The 14,931-nt window shown below is 35.8% G+C and overlaps 2 protein-coding genes across 2 annotated transcripts; one reads left to right on the top strand and one right to left on the bottom strand.

Moving 5' to 3' along the window:
- Positions 1-656: 656 nt before the first annotated feature.
- Positions 657-8,201, bottom strand: LOC110451216 (ATP synthase mitochondrial F1 complex assembly factor 2-like). The gene is made up of 8 exons (XM_021499118.1): positions 8,058-8,201; positions 5,026-5,070; positions 4,196-4,341; positions 3,434-3,531; positions 2,752-2,832; positions 1,858-1,970; positions 1,562-1,677; positions 657-899 (listed from the first exon to the last, which is right to left on the bottom strand). Exons 1-8 carry the CDS (start codon positions 8,191-8,193, stop codon positions 771-773), a joined length of 864 nt encoding a protein of 287 aa, XP_021354793.1. The 5' UTR covers positions 8,194-8,201; the 3' UTR covers positions 657-770.
- A 90-nt stretch (positions 8,202-8,291) lies between these two features.
- On the top strand, positions 8,292-14,468 carry LOC110451217 (glucose-induced degradation protein 4 homolog). The gene is made up of 5 exons (XM_021499119.1): positions 8,292-8,468; positions 11,467-11,634; positions 12,078-12,179; positions 12,690-12,820; positions 13,386-14,468. The coding sequence occupies exons 1-5, from the start codon at positions 8,328-8,330 to the stop codon at positions 13,447-13,449; spliced, it is 606 nt and encodes a 201-aa protein (XP_021354794.1). The 5' UTR covers positions 8,292-8,327; the 3' UTR covers positions 13,450-14,468.
- Positions 14,469-14,931: the final 463 nt, after the last annotated feature.

The following is a 14,931-nucleotide window of genomic DNA, read 5'->3' as shown; positions in this document are numbered from 1 at the left end:
CGAACTAGGTTGTAATAAGGCGGTATATAAGAACCTCAAATTATTACTATTATTGTTAACCTGTTCAAGGATGTGATGAAATTGTATGTTTTTTATGTCACTCGTCCCGGGACATTTCGTCCATCTATAGAGAGCGAATACACACTGCACCGAATTACAATTTCATCAAATCTTTGTACAGGTAAACAATACAAATAGCTCACTCAGTCATAGCTTAACAAAGGGACCAGTCGGTCTTGAAACGTTGCGACACATTTAAATTTTAATACGTACATTGTGTATAAAGTAAAACTTTGATATCCTTTTCCTTTTTGAAACAATAACTTTAGATGTCTCCCTCATCAATGTATTGTCAAACTCCTTTATAGTAATGAATTTTAGCTGGTACATGTTAACAACTCTTCCTTAATTAAGGTTACTGTATAACATGAAATGTTCGTTGTGTATAAACATTCGTGGTTTTTGTGGTTGATATTGAACCTCGAAAATATATACAACAAATTTGAATGATATACCTGTCTACTGTTTGTTAATATAGGATATCCACGAATGTTTGTTCCATGAAACGATCTAAATTTCGTGTTATACAGTATATAATACAAGGAATAAAATTAATTTCTTGAAAATTAAGGAATCAGAAATCATCACCCCAAGTCTTTTAAAATTCTACAGCTTTATTAACTGTGAGGTTGACATAAAATGGTGATTTACAAGCGGGAAATTCTTTGATACTGGCACTAGTCTATCACTAACTAATGTTTTGGTGGTAGTTATCTTTTGGACCAGACACTAGTTTTCTCACTACACCAGTGAATAAAGACGGCAGCGGCTGCTACGCGTGCCTGTAGGTCATATTTGTCGAAGTCATGGTGCCACTCAACATTGCCCCAAGTGTCTGCCTGAAAATTAAGAAATTATATCAAGTTTCAAACTGTAAAACATTTTTTGACTTTTAAAAAGAAAAATTAGCTTATAAATATAGAGCAGGAGTTCTGACTTTAACAACATTTTTTTATTTGGCCTAATGACATGACCTTTGACTTTAATTCTACACATGACCTTGACAAATTAGAATGGTACACACCGTCAATTCATGATGTTGCCATCTATGAAAAAAAATAAAAAATTCAAGTCATTCAAAATTTATTGTCTGAATAAGAATTATGATCTTTTGACCTTTGACCCTTTTTCATAACCTAAACATTTGGAGAATGGACCTGAAAGGGTTACAGGACCAAACATTGACTCGTCATGATACATTGTACCATCACAGGTAGTAGCCTTGTTTGTCAATACCCCCATATAATGGCTGTATATAATGGCTATAACAGACAGGACTAGAACCTGTGATATCATGATGCATCTGCTTATGGGGTTTGATAGAAAAAATATCTAGTAACTTAAAAGACAATGCCTCTCAAGAGACAGGACAAATGTATGGATAAGATGCCTCAGCAAGAAGACCAACTTATAGAACATTATGATCAAATCCTAAAAACACTCTGGTTTCACCTGTAAAGGACTAATATTATAATGACAAGAACAATGGAGGATGTGGTACCTGATACTGGCTCTCCAGTCGGGACAGGTAAACAGCTCGCTCCACTGATATTTGTTTGTGGACCACAGCCAACATCAACAGCAGTGACTTCAGGGCCTCCACTCCAAACTGGTAACCTGTAGGGTGGCAATGAGTTGAATCCGTACAAACTAATGATCACATTAAAAACAACATTAATACACTGCTATTAGGCAGAACTCTGATATACCTTTAGATATGTGTATCTTGTTATATTTCAAGATGCTAAAAATTATTTCAAATTTGTTTTGCAAATAAGGTGTGCAGTGTATTCTTACCATGCAATGCCCATTCATTGTTGTAGATCAGGTACTTTTCTAAAGTCTGTCTAGTATTGGCAGGAATCACAAGGCTCTGTAGACCAGTGGTTGAACACAACTCTACTTTATATCTGCAAATAAAATCGAGGAATATATAAAACACATTGACTTAACCCCAATCCACTTTATATCCACCAATAGAACAGAGAACAAGAAGCATACAAATCTAAATAAACACTTTTGACCACTGCAATCTCAAAAGTAGGCCAATGTCATACGGTACACTTGAACAAACTTGATAGCCTTCCGAGTTCCACACCAGAGAGCTGCCAGCCAATTATGACTATATCTCATGGTTCTATTGGAGAAGTTGCCTGAACTGTTTCACCTGTCTTCTTTTACTAAAAACGTTTAAAAGCCTATAATCTCAGAAAGTTACATGCCATATATCCTGACTGTACAGCACAAACACTGACTTCTTAATACAAAATGGCAAGTGAAACAAGAGGCCCAGAGGGCCTGTATTGCTCACCTGAAAAAACAATGACTTCATGTGTGTAATTAACATGAAGTTTCTAAATAACTGATTAATAATTAAAATGGAAAACCAGTCCAACAACATGTGCTTTTATTTCAGGTACATGTATTAGGAATTATAAATAAATAAATTAATAATTAATAATAAAAAAATAATTATAAATTATATAATACATCTTTATATAAGTTCACTATTAACATTACTGTTACATCAACATTGAATCGTTGAAAAGTTTTTTCCATAAACTTCAAAAGGGACCAATGCCAAATTTTAACATTCTAGATTCTAGCTACTCTTTGAGATATGATAATGTACCTGAAGTTCTCCATGACATTATTTATGCAGAAAATAGCCATGAGCTTATGTTCACTGACCTGTCACTTGCCCATTTCATGATAGGTTCCCATTCCTTCTGTTGCAGTTCTGCTAAATCCTGTGGCTCTGTCAGTCTGAAACTATCCGTAAAATACACTTATTGTAAAACCATTCCAGGCCACTATAAAGGAATTAAATATGATAAATATCCATGAATTCAGGGTCAAAAACTGGGTCACTTTCCTTTAAATGTTTAAGGGTCAGAATTGTAATGTGATAGGGATGTATCTAGTGGTCTGGTGTTGTTTTCTGGCAAGCCTTGGCAAAGACTTAAAGGCCAGCATTAATATTAACTCATTCACCCCTGAAGACACATTTGAACTCTTCCAATTCAAAGGTTGGAACAGTTCATTATGAATTTTCAGGGGTGAATGAGTTAATAGGTCCCTCTGGTTTTTTCCTCCAAACCGTGACCCTAAATGACTTAAAATCTAAATGGGCAGTAAACATTAACAAACACAACCCCTAAAAACCATTGTTTATAAGTAGGTAAACCAGTCTGACCCCATAAAATTAAGTCTCTCATGTATATGAGACTGATGACTTTGACCTCTTAGGGGAAATAAGCTGCAGACAATTATCATCATGTGTGAATATGGAACCAAAGAACATGTACACCACTCTATCAGGAATTGATTTTGTCCACATGAACAAACAGACTAAGGTTGATTACAAACTCACCAAATGGTGTCGGTTTCCAAAAAATGCATCAATGATGTTGTCATTTCTTCTTTGGTTTTCCCAATAGGGTTATCAAGTGCTGTATTGGACAAACTATTCTGTCAAAAAGAAAATGACGGCATTAATGAAAACTGTATTCCACACAAACAGCTATGGGTTATGAATAATATTCAACACACCTATCAATCTAAAATATCTTAGAAAAAAATGATTTCAAGATATATGAAACAACACAAGTTGCTTCATAGGCCCCATCTTCAAATGCAAACATTTTGTTCAATATTGTTCCAAAGACAATGAAAAACATGTACAATATGGAAACATAATTTAAACAGGACCAAAAGCAATTTGTATACAAAATGTTTTAATGTAATTATCTATTTCCTTTAATACATAGGTATTTGTATCAAATTTGTTCAATACTTCTTACATTCTCTAAATTGCAAAACAATATCTTGAATTCCTGATATTTCCTATGTACCTTGGTAACAACATTTTGCAACAATATATTCTGCAGACAGGAAATTCATATTTTGATATGTGTAGCAAGGTTACCACGTACTTGATTTATTTTGGTTTGTGCTTATTTGGTTTTGGGTCAACATATATGTGAAGAGAACAAATAATTCTGGACATAATCTTTTATTTTTAAACTGTTATCCCTTCAGAACAAATATTTATAGATATTCTAAACTGAATCCAGCACACTACATCAATTCATCTTAGCCTGCAGCTTTCGATGATCACCATACAATGTCTTACCAGATGCATGTTGTGTCTTTTAATGGTGTCTTGTTGGGCGTTCCATTCCGTGGCCACTGCCATTGCTAAAGTTTCACTGGGAACACGGAACAGATTTCCTGTTGGTGTTCTTAGTTTTCTGTTGTCCAAATTGATTTCAAACCAACCTAGAAAACAAAATATCATATTCAATCTACAATCCAGATAAATTGGTTTAAAATCAGTTTTATAGATAAGGTGTTAGTGTTGGATCAGACCACCAGGTTATTGTGAAGGACACTTTATATATTGTATGTATTTTTATTTGTACAGTAGAACCTCATTATACTGCCAACATCTGTCAAAAGAAACGTTGGCATTATAAAGGGGTTTGATGTTTAATTGAGGGAAACCTATTAAGGAATTCTTAAGAAAACAAAAAAAAGGGACAATGATTTCAGTAGTTAACCAGGTCAAAAATAAAATGAGGGGCATAATATTGAGGTTTTGCTGTATATTTTAAAGTCTCACGTTTAGAGCACTACCCTTTAGGCAGATTTTGAACAAATCTACAAGCCCATAACTCTTTATAAAGTGTGGCATGAGATATGATTTCAGTATGCAACACTTGATGGGGTACTTGCATATTAAATTTGACATTTGTAGGTAAGAGAATATTTGAGATATATGCCTACGCTGAGACAATGTACAACTGATAGATTGATTGACTGAAAAATGCAAACTCAATAGTCCCCTCTGATAGAACATTGTAACAGTGGCCCACTAATAATTAAATAACCATCTTGAACACTGTGGGACTGATAAACCAGATCAATCTTTAGATTAGAGCAAGGTAGTTTTGGTGTACCTACCATTTGACTGGACAACATATGCATTCTTGTAAAATTTCTTCAGTTCTGAAAGTAGAAAAATATATGTGCATGTATACCTACTGGTCTTGAAACAAAAGATATGAAGTTGAACTCCTAGCAACTTTTTTTGATGAAGATAAGAGATTCACTATAAAAGAATAAATTTAATCAACTATTTTTTTATGAATAGTGCTTTTCCTTTAATCCGAACATAATTTATATTGTTAAAAAAGAGGCCCAGAGACCTGCAACTCTCACACAGACCCATATCATGTGTAAGTCATGTATGCTTGTTTGCTGACTGATTGATCTTAACCACTGAACAATGTATGTGACAAGTAAGTTTTATGTCGGCAAAGTTTGTTTCTTTTTATTTCAACATAGCTGCTGATATGCTTTCAGCAACAAAATGTCAAATTTAAACTTGAAATTCATACTTTCAACATACCGGTATGGGATCACAGTGAGCTTGAAACTAGGTCAAGGTCATTTATATGAGGTACCTTTACAGCACTTCATCCCAGGTACCTACTAACCACGTGCTGTGGCTCTAGAGTCTATATTGTTCTTATTCTTTGAAGTTCATGAAATATTTGACCACTGTGACCTTGGAAGAAGATCAATGTCTTCTATATATGTAAGGAACCTTCATAGCACTTCATCTTTTATACCTACAACCCTTTGCCTTGACGAACTTAAGCAGATTCGTTATAGCCCAATATGTTGACCTTTGACCCTGCCAACACTTAAATTTGACCTTTGGCCTCAACACAATATATTAGAAGAAGATTTGTAATGTGGGACTATATAACATACACAAGTATCAAGGCTATAGACCTAATGGTTCTATATTTTATTTTGTTTGAAGTTTCCAGCATATAATCAAGGTCATATGCATGTATAAGGAAGCTAAAAATACTGCATGCCAGGTAACTACTGGCACAAGATCAGGACCCTGGGTCTTTCGGGTTTCAAGAAAAAGCCTCAAAAGAACAAAGTTGGTTGACGGATTGAGAACAGATGCTTCACAGTGCCATGAGCTTACTGGCACTTTGTGCCAGGTATGCTAAATATATTTGCAGCTATACCAAATCGTATTCTTGAGGATGATACATTGGGTTTTCATTTTAACATGCACTGCTACCCTTTCTATATCTGAATATATATAATATATACGGGTATTGTGTATATTATAGGATATGTAATTTTTATACTGCATAGCTGTCATCCCCCCACCCCCATTAGGAGGGAGACTCCCTCATTTTGATCAAAATTTACCAATCTCCCTCGAAACTCCCTCATTCAAGTCCACACTCACACAAACTCAAAATTACATCCTGTACTCAAATAATCTCCTAGTTACTGCAGGGTGTATGTAATGATCATAACAGGTGTGTCTGAATCAAATGAATGTTATTTGGGAGTTATTTCGATACATAAAAAGGGAAATATAAATTTAGCAAAGCAGTTTCAATCGCATTTCACACACTTTCTCCCTCATTGGAAATGTGGAATGAGGGATACCTCCCTCGTTGGAGGTTTCAGGGGTTGACACCTACTTGTGTTACACAAATCCCTCCCTCTCTATCTCCAGGACCTGTTTGGCAATCCAATACACAGCTCTTCCAATGCTTGTACTATACCATGACAGTTACATCATTGTTTTGTCAAATACGGTTAACAGTAGTACTTTTTGAAACATTTGAAGATTTCGCAAGATGGTTTCTCCCCTATGAAATAATCTAAAGGTTGGTTTTTAAAATACCATATAACGTTAAGTATTGCCAATTTTTATATTAATGGAAATGGACGATTTTGGTCATGACTGTTTTTACCAGGATGTGTCTATGTGCAGCTTTCTTTCTCTGCTGTATTTCCCATGTCTTGTGAAAGCAGTTGCTTTAAATCTTTGACCAATCCTATGGTTTATTAGTAAATATGGTTTATTAGTATAAGGGGGTGCGCAATCTAGTATATATGTGATATATTATCGCACCCACTAGATATTGCACCCCCTTATACTAATAAATCATAATAGTATAATATGATTTATTAGTATAAGGGGGTGCGCTATCTAGTGGATGCGATAATACAAATGTATATCACATATCCTCGGGTTACCGGTTTAGCGCACTTAAGAAGCATCCACGATTTCATACTCATATCGGCAGAAATCTGTTGAAATTACGAAGGACTGTCATATTTAGTGTTTAAAGAAAGATAACTGGAATACACTAAAAAGAAATTCTCTACAGTGACCTGCAAGAACAAAAACTTCATTTGGAATAAAAAAAAAAATCTTAAATTAATTATCAAAACATATTTATTAAATTTTACATTTTGATAATTTTTTCAAGATGTCAAATTGAACGAATTCATGTAATTTTATAAATTTATTTATTATATCTATTTAGTTATATACTATAGAATCTGTTAATATCTTTTTCTGCAGTCTTATATCGGTTTTGGTTGATGGTAAGTTATTTCTCATTTTGTTCTGTTTAAAATTGGTGAAAATTGGAAGTTCATTGCATTACAAGATTTACGTTTCATTGAAAACACTGTTTATCGATATAAGAATGTCTCCTTGTGACCAAGGAAGTGGAAAAAAATCGACAAGGAGACGTGGCCTCATTTACATACGACATTTTCGTACGTTTGTCAGACTACATAAAAGACTGTTTCATGAATGAAATATATCACCGTTTTTCAGGTATGGGTTCATTTTGACCAAGATAAAAAGTGCATTAAGCAAAACTGCATATTTATGCGTGTTTTTTAATCAGTGATTACTTATGTTTTCCGGACGAACTTCCGGTATTTTTGTGTCAGTTTACAGACGATGGCCAAATGTCTAAAATATCCTTGTGTTGTGTCCAGCAGGTCACGTAGTTACGAGACCTGCTTGATAAAATGGCTGCGCGGAAATACATAACGCGCGGAAACTGATGACTAGACGATATATTCCAGAACCCATGCAATAACCATAGAGTAAGCGTTGTATTATTAAAATGACTAAATGCAACTCATACCACGTGACGGGGAAGCTGTTTGGCGAATCTGACTGAAAGTCAATCCTTCCGTCTTCCTTTCTCTGATAATTCGTGAAATACATGGTTTTCCTTCAGCAAGTAACCATCTGCCAAATAAACGCATGGGCGCCGCCATCTTGAATGATAAAAAGTTGTAACCTATGTTTTGATTGGTCAGATGTGGAATGTCGTCGAATTTGGCGAATCGGCGATGATTTAACAAAATAATACACTTCCGGTTTAAATCAAACACAGCATCGACAGGTAACCATGCCTGTGAAGTTAGATCCACCTCCTCCTGCAAATTCCAAACAACTTGGAGTAACCACAACTTTATTATACAATGGATCAAGGTTTCAGGGACACCAGAAAAGCAAAGGAAATTGTTACGATGTGGAAGTTGTTTTACAGGTAACAAGTTTGAGTGACTCGCCATGGCCGTTTATCGCGATCCAAACGGTTGAACCGGTTAGACCAGAGTTTTTCGTTTATTAAATAAGGTCGGACCCAGTAATATGATGCTGCTTTCAGGCGAACCTTGCAAGGCCTGCATAAACTTTTTCAGGTCCGCCAGGATTTATACCCGAAAATGTTATATTTTAAAACGGTTGTTCCGCATAAACGAACAGGCCGCCCATGTCTATCTTGTCACTTTGCACTCGTGACACATTTCACTTCTCTCGGTTACCTATTATTTTAACTTCGGCTTTTGTAAAGCACGAAGGTCGATTTTCAGTCATCTCAAATCCAAACACAGTACTGTGGCCATGGAAGGACTGTTTATTCATTAAAGTTATTAGGTTTTTAACACAATAATAGTTTTAATGTGAATCGACCTTTGCGTCACTGTAGTTAGTTTGACAAGTAACATGTCTCACTGTATTACTACACAAGTCATATGTAAACCATAACCTTTTTTTGTTAATATAATGTGACGCAGACCAGAGACGTAGAACAGTATTTAGTACATTAGCTATTTAGTACTACGGTAAACCTTCTGTCAGTTCAAATAGATCCAATTTCGCATCGACAGCGTTTAGCTACCGCATAACGGGTAGTACTTCAGAAAGAGTGACCATTGATGTCATCGATGTCAGACGATTTGTACATAAATATGCCTGATGTTGCAGGTGATTGAGTTTCTTTCTGGTATAAAACATGTCACATATTGTGCACACGCCAGTCAAAAATATTTAGGCCCAGACCATGTGAAATATACTAACAGTACAGGGAGCGCGGAATGTTACCGTCACATCGTGTGTATTGTCATGATATTACTGTGATAACAATAAGATTATATAATTGCGACCAGGCCACCGATACCTGATTTATTACTTAATTTATATGTGCCAAAACAGAAATATTTGACCAATTGGTCAATCAAACTATTAATGCGTAATTACAGTTTCAATCCAGCCTCTGCATTCTGATACATTACAATCGAACTTCTGTCAATACTCCCGTCATCACTGCTTTGTGACTAGCCCGTGTTTCCTCTGGCCCTGACACTAGACTTAGACATTTTGACAGATAGATGTCTGGTGTGGGACAAGAGCGCACTCCTATATGAAAACGTAAAGTGAATAATCAACAAAAAGACGCCGTCCGGAAATCTTCTAAACAAGAATAATATATTCCGTTTTTTGTCCAGATCAGTATGGTTTGTTGATTAGTCACCCCAAGACCTACAAAAATGGCATTTGCTCAGGTGGGAAATTTTAAACAATTGAATATCAAGGACTCTACTGACAGAATTTAGCAGCTGTTGGTGAAAAATAGAGCTAATTTGGATAAATTAATAATCCATTTATCGATATATGTGTTGTGTCATAGTAGATGTTTGTTGTCACCACCTCATAACTCTCTGATACCAAATGGTGTTGGAGAATTCCACGTTTTCATTTAAGAGTGGGCTCTGGCCCCACACCAGACATCTATCTGTCAAAATGGTGTCAGGGCCAGAGGAAACTCGGGCTACTTTGCGGCCTACATACTTGTTTGTCTCTGCTTTGCGATTGGACTTGACAATAAATTATTAATATGTAAATAAGGAAAAGAAAGATATATGTACCATTATATTCATCTCCAGATTTGCAAATATATCGTAATAGGTCGTCACTGTTCCGTATCAGCGACTTGACTGTTTGCCATGATTTTAGCTGATCTCGATGTCGTATAGTTCGAGCTACTCTTTACTTTAGCGGCTATAATTTTGTGTTATTCGAACAGGTTTGACAATATTTATTAATTTTTGTTCTATCTGACCGGAGGTTTACCTTATATAGTATTTTAATTGCACAAAATGTTACTGTCGCCTTCTAGTTTTGTGCTAGAGGAAATTTCTCTTTAGCTCAATTGGTAGAGCAGTGGATAAGGAAACTGAGGGTCACTGGTTCCATCCCTGGTGGAAGTACATTACTGTCTTTCCAGTTACAAATGGTGTCTATGGCTCTCCCTGTGGGGACAGGGAGTTAGAACCTGGGTTGGTGTGGTATTCGAGTGAACACATTTAAAAATGGGGGAGGATTGTGACAGATGTTAATTGTAGGTAAGACTACAGTCCTAGCTTCCCGCTAGAGGGATCAAGTTCACTTTAGCTCAATCAGTAGAGAGGCTGGCTGGGAAGTTCGGGGTCACTGGTTCGATCCCTGGTAGAAACGCACTACTTTTTTCCTGTCAGTTTATATTTCATGACACAGGCTAAAAAGAGAGAAGCTGTTGATCGTATTTCTTTTTTTAAGTTCTTATACATGTTTTTTTAAACTAATTAATTGGTAATGAATTTATATTGGCACCTAGCTAACTTTTTTCAAATGTTTTTACTAAGAGTCAAATCCAGACTGCAGATTATACCCTCTGGCTTAATCAGTTACAAGCAGCCTAGGAGTATGACATATTAACACTGCATGTCAAGACATTAATTGTCATAATGTCTTCTGAAATACAACCATGTTTTTGGGAGCATGGTTTTAGAGATTATTGTACACAGTGCAGGTCGTTGCGTGAGCACAAATATCATATACAGGTCACCTTCCCGAGGGCATCATCTAGGAGTCAAGCTTTGGGTTGCAGATCTAGATTATAGGCCGGTACATGAAGTAGTTTTTCTCAGAGCCAATATCTGCAAAAGATACAATAGTACATGTAAATGCTCAGCTGATTGAACTTACGAGTCCCCACCAGCCAACTCTGTTTGATCAATTATTTTGTATTTACACTGGTCAGACCCTTAAGATTAAACAAAAAGCTTAGGTTGAGTCATGGTTGCCCTGCTGAGATGCACACTGAAGCTTTCTTTTGAGGCATTTCCTGTGACCAGTACGAGTTTGACCATTTAGACCAGGGTCACCTTAGGTTATGATTGAATCTGCATGTACTAATTGTTGTATTCTTCTCTCTCGTCTAACAGCATGTGGACATGGAAAGTTCCTACTTGTGTGGTTATTTGAAGATTAAAGGACTAACAGAAGAGTATCCGACTTTGACAACATTTTTCGATGGGGAAATAATCAGCAGAAAACATCCATTCCTTACAAGGAAATGGGATGCTGATGAAGATGTTGACAGAAAACATTGGGTAGGTATCACAGGTACCAGGTATACATGTATTCAGCTGCACAACACAGCAACGTGATAAAATCTGTCCGACATTGAGTTGGCATTTTACGTAGCGGTAGAGCACAGTCATTAGAAATGTGTCAAACCAAGGAAGAAATTCATCATGAAATAAATATTGTTCACACTGTGAAATGAAAGTAGAGATTTCCCTAGTTAAATATTCATGATTTTGCTCCTTTCAAACTATTCTTATGATGTGTCCTACCTTAACTTTTTCTTACTTACAAAAGGTATGTAATAAATTATGATTTCCAATTAACCAAATGCTACTTATAAATAGTATGAAGTTATGATTTCTCAGTGTCTGAACTTGTTTTCATTTGTGTCTGAATCTTCTAATAGCAACGTTAAAACTGTAACAAGCTCTTAGTACTCTAATTCTTTTTTAATTATATTTTTCAGGGGAAATTTTTATCTTTCTACCAGTTTGCAAAGACTTTTAATTCTGATACGTTTGATTATGAAGATTTAAAAACAACAGATTATGTGTTCATGAGATGGAAGGTAAGTCTATATCCAGTAAAAAAAAATGATCAGCCTTCAGTTTTACCTTTTTTAAGCAATTTCGAACTAACCTCACTAAAGCAAATTTCAATATAGGAAATGGTTACACACATAAGGGCTTATACTTCACAATCAAAATTATTATGTACCGGAAATTTTTAATGTGATTGGTTTTCATTATAGACCTATATGGAGTTTTGGAGTGCTGATTTAGTGCTAAATGTATTGGAAATATTTTACCAATTTTCGAAATGCTTGTATCATTTTATTTCTCTGCTTTAATCATCTGAGAATCACCTGAGAAAGACTATATTTTTTTGTTTCTAACGTGTCCTTAAAATTGTGTGTAATTCAAACTTTTTTGTTGATATTTTTCTTGATCAATGCCTTCGTGTTATTCATTTGGTTGAAGAATGTGAATTACCTGGTATGGTATTGAAGTGAATCCCCAGTTTTACATTTAAATATTCATATTTTGATGATTAATTTGTTTACTTTCTGTTTTGACAGGAGCACTTTTTGGTGCCAGACCACACCATTAAAGACATAAACGGAGCATCTTTTGCTGGATTTTATTATATCTGTTTTCAAAAGTCCACATCGACGATAGAAGGTTACTACTATCATAGGAGTTCAGAATGGTAATTTGACTATAAAGAATATTGCTTTCCTTACCATTAAATTCCTATTTATTTGCTGTTGGTTTAACCCCTACTAAGACCCCAACATCCCCTCCTCCTCCTAAGACCCCAACATCCCCTCCTCCTCCTAAGACCCCAACATCCCCTCCCCCCTTCTAAGACCCCAACATCCCCTCCTCCTCCTAAGACCCCAACATCCCCTCCCCCCTTCTAAGACCCCAACATCCCCTCCTCCTCCTAAGACCCCAACATCCCCTCCCCCCTTCTAAGACCCCAACATCCCCNATACCCCTCCCAATTCATATCTGGAATAACCTAAACAATGTTTCTATATGAATTACATATTCTGACTTTTGAAATGCTATAGATAATATTGTTAAGTACCTGTCCACAAGTTTTCATTTTTAAATGCATTTAATTTGTGGCATTATTTAAGAATATTTTACATGTTCAGGGAAATTTTATCTCAGTTCAGTCTAAATGAAAAGTGTATAAATAAGTAGAGACAATTTTAACTTGGGTGAACTACATATTAATGATAGTGAATATATATCTCTTTTTACAGGTTCCAATCACTAAACCTTATCCATGTGCCAGAACACAGTATACCTGTGTACCAGTTCAGATGACGACATGCGACCTCCAACTCACTGTGATAACTATTTATTATATATAAAATATATATCAAGAGTATATGCTGTCATGACATGTACCTTAACTTATCGATTAGTTTTGCCTTGATAAGTAGCAAAATACTGCAAGTAAAAAGTAATCAATAATTACCAGCTTTTGATAAGGAAAGTACTTGGCACTTGTTGAAGCTGCTAACGGAGGAGAATTGAAGTACGCCTCACTGAGCAGGACTCGCCTCGCTGAGCAGGACTCGCCTCACTGAGCAGGACTCGATGGACTAAAAAGTGTTAAATTGGTGCTCTGAATAATTAAACAGGGTCTCCCAGTGGAAAGACCTTTTGTTTTGTGGGACAAGTAGCATGATTGGACAGGATGGCTAGCATGTGTGCAGTTATTAACTTAATTAATATGGTGTTTCATTTTGCCTTCATACATGTGTATACACATCCAATGGTTCACACGATATTGTTAATGTTGTCAAACTTTGTGCGTATGGATTAATTCAACAACATGAAAAGACATCAAACACCATGCAAGCCAACAAGAGGAATTGAACAGGATGTGAAGTACAATGTGTTAAATTATATCTGTCTGATTGTAAATCAAATGATATGTACAATGTGTTTTCTGTTTTAACATTATAACTGCAGCTTCTGCTTTCAGTTACATATAATTTTAGTCAGTGATGTTATGTCATATCATTTTATATAAGTCTTGTGAACAGCATTCCCTGCAAGGCATGCATGCCTTTCTGTAACGGCCCCCGCCCCGGTTCCTTTGATCCCCTGATCAGTTGTTCTGAAGTGATGTCCCCTCGCTGGTCAGGAGAAGGGAGCTGATACAGTATTTTTGGCTGGCATGCGTACATTTTGTATGATACACCGTGTGCAGGCAGATTAGTATTGCATATTCTACCATACTCTGTGTCTGTTCAATAACAATGGCTTTAATTTTGAAATCTGTAAATTGCAACATAATATGTTTCTGTTTTATAAAAAGATACAATTTTCCTCAAGTTCTTTGGTCTTGTTTTTGTTGAGTGTTATTTTTAGCATTGTTTTCATGGAAAGGTCCACCTAGGTGGCACATATTTTGTGTCTTCTTTGTATTAACTCATTCACCCCTGAAATTTCATAATGGACTCTTCCAACCTTTGAATTAGAAGAGTTCAAATGTGCATTCAGGAGTAAATGGAGTTAATGCACAAAGATTTGGTAATTGAAGCTAACATAGCCAATTTTCCCAATGCCTTTTTAAGCCCCTATCATTATATGGTGGGTTACACTATAGTGTTACCCATGACTCGTGTCAATCCCATGCTGTCCCCTCCAATCGCAATTTATTATCCTGCCTGAACATCTTTACAGATTTTCAACAAAGTTTATACAAAAGTGAGTATGAGAATACCCAAGATGAGTTTATATTGCAAGGTCCCAAGGTCTTTTGCTATTCAAACTTACAGGTCAACCACAGGGGCA

Source organism: Mizuhopecten yessoensis, unplaced genomic scaffold (genome assembly GCF_002113885.1).
Source record: "Mizuhopecten yessoensis strain PY_sf001 unplaced genomic scaffold, ASM211388v2 scaffold5877, whole genome shotgun sequence".
Classification (NCBI taxonomy): domain Eukaryota; kingdom Metazoa; phylum Mollusca; class Bivalvia; order Pectinida; family Pectinidae; genus Mizuhopecten; species Mizuhopecten yessoensis.
The sequence above is the reverse complement of the archived record's forward strand: the minus strand, read 5'-3'. Positions and strand labels throughout refer to the sequence as shown.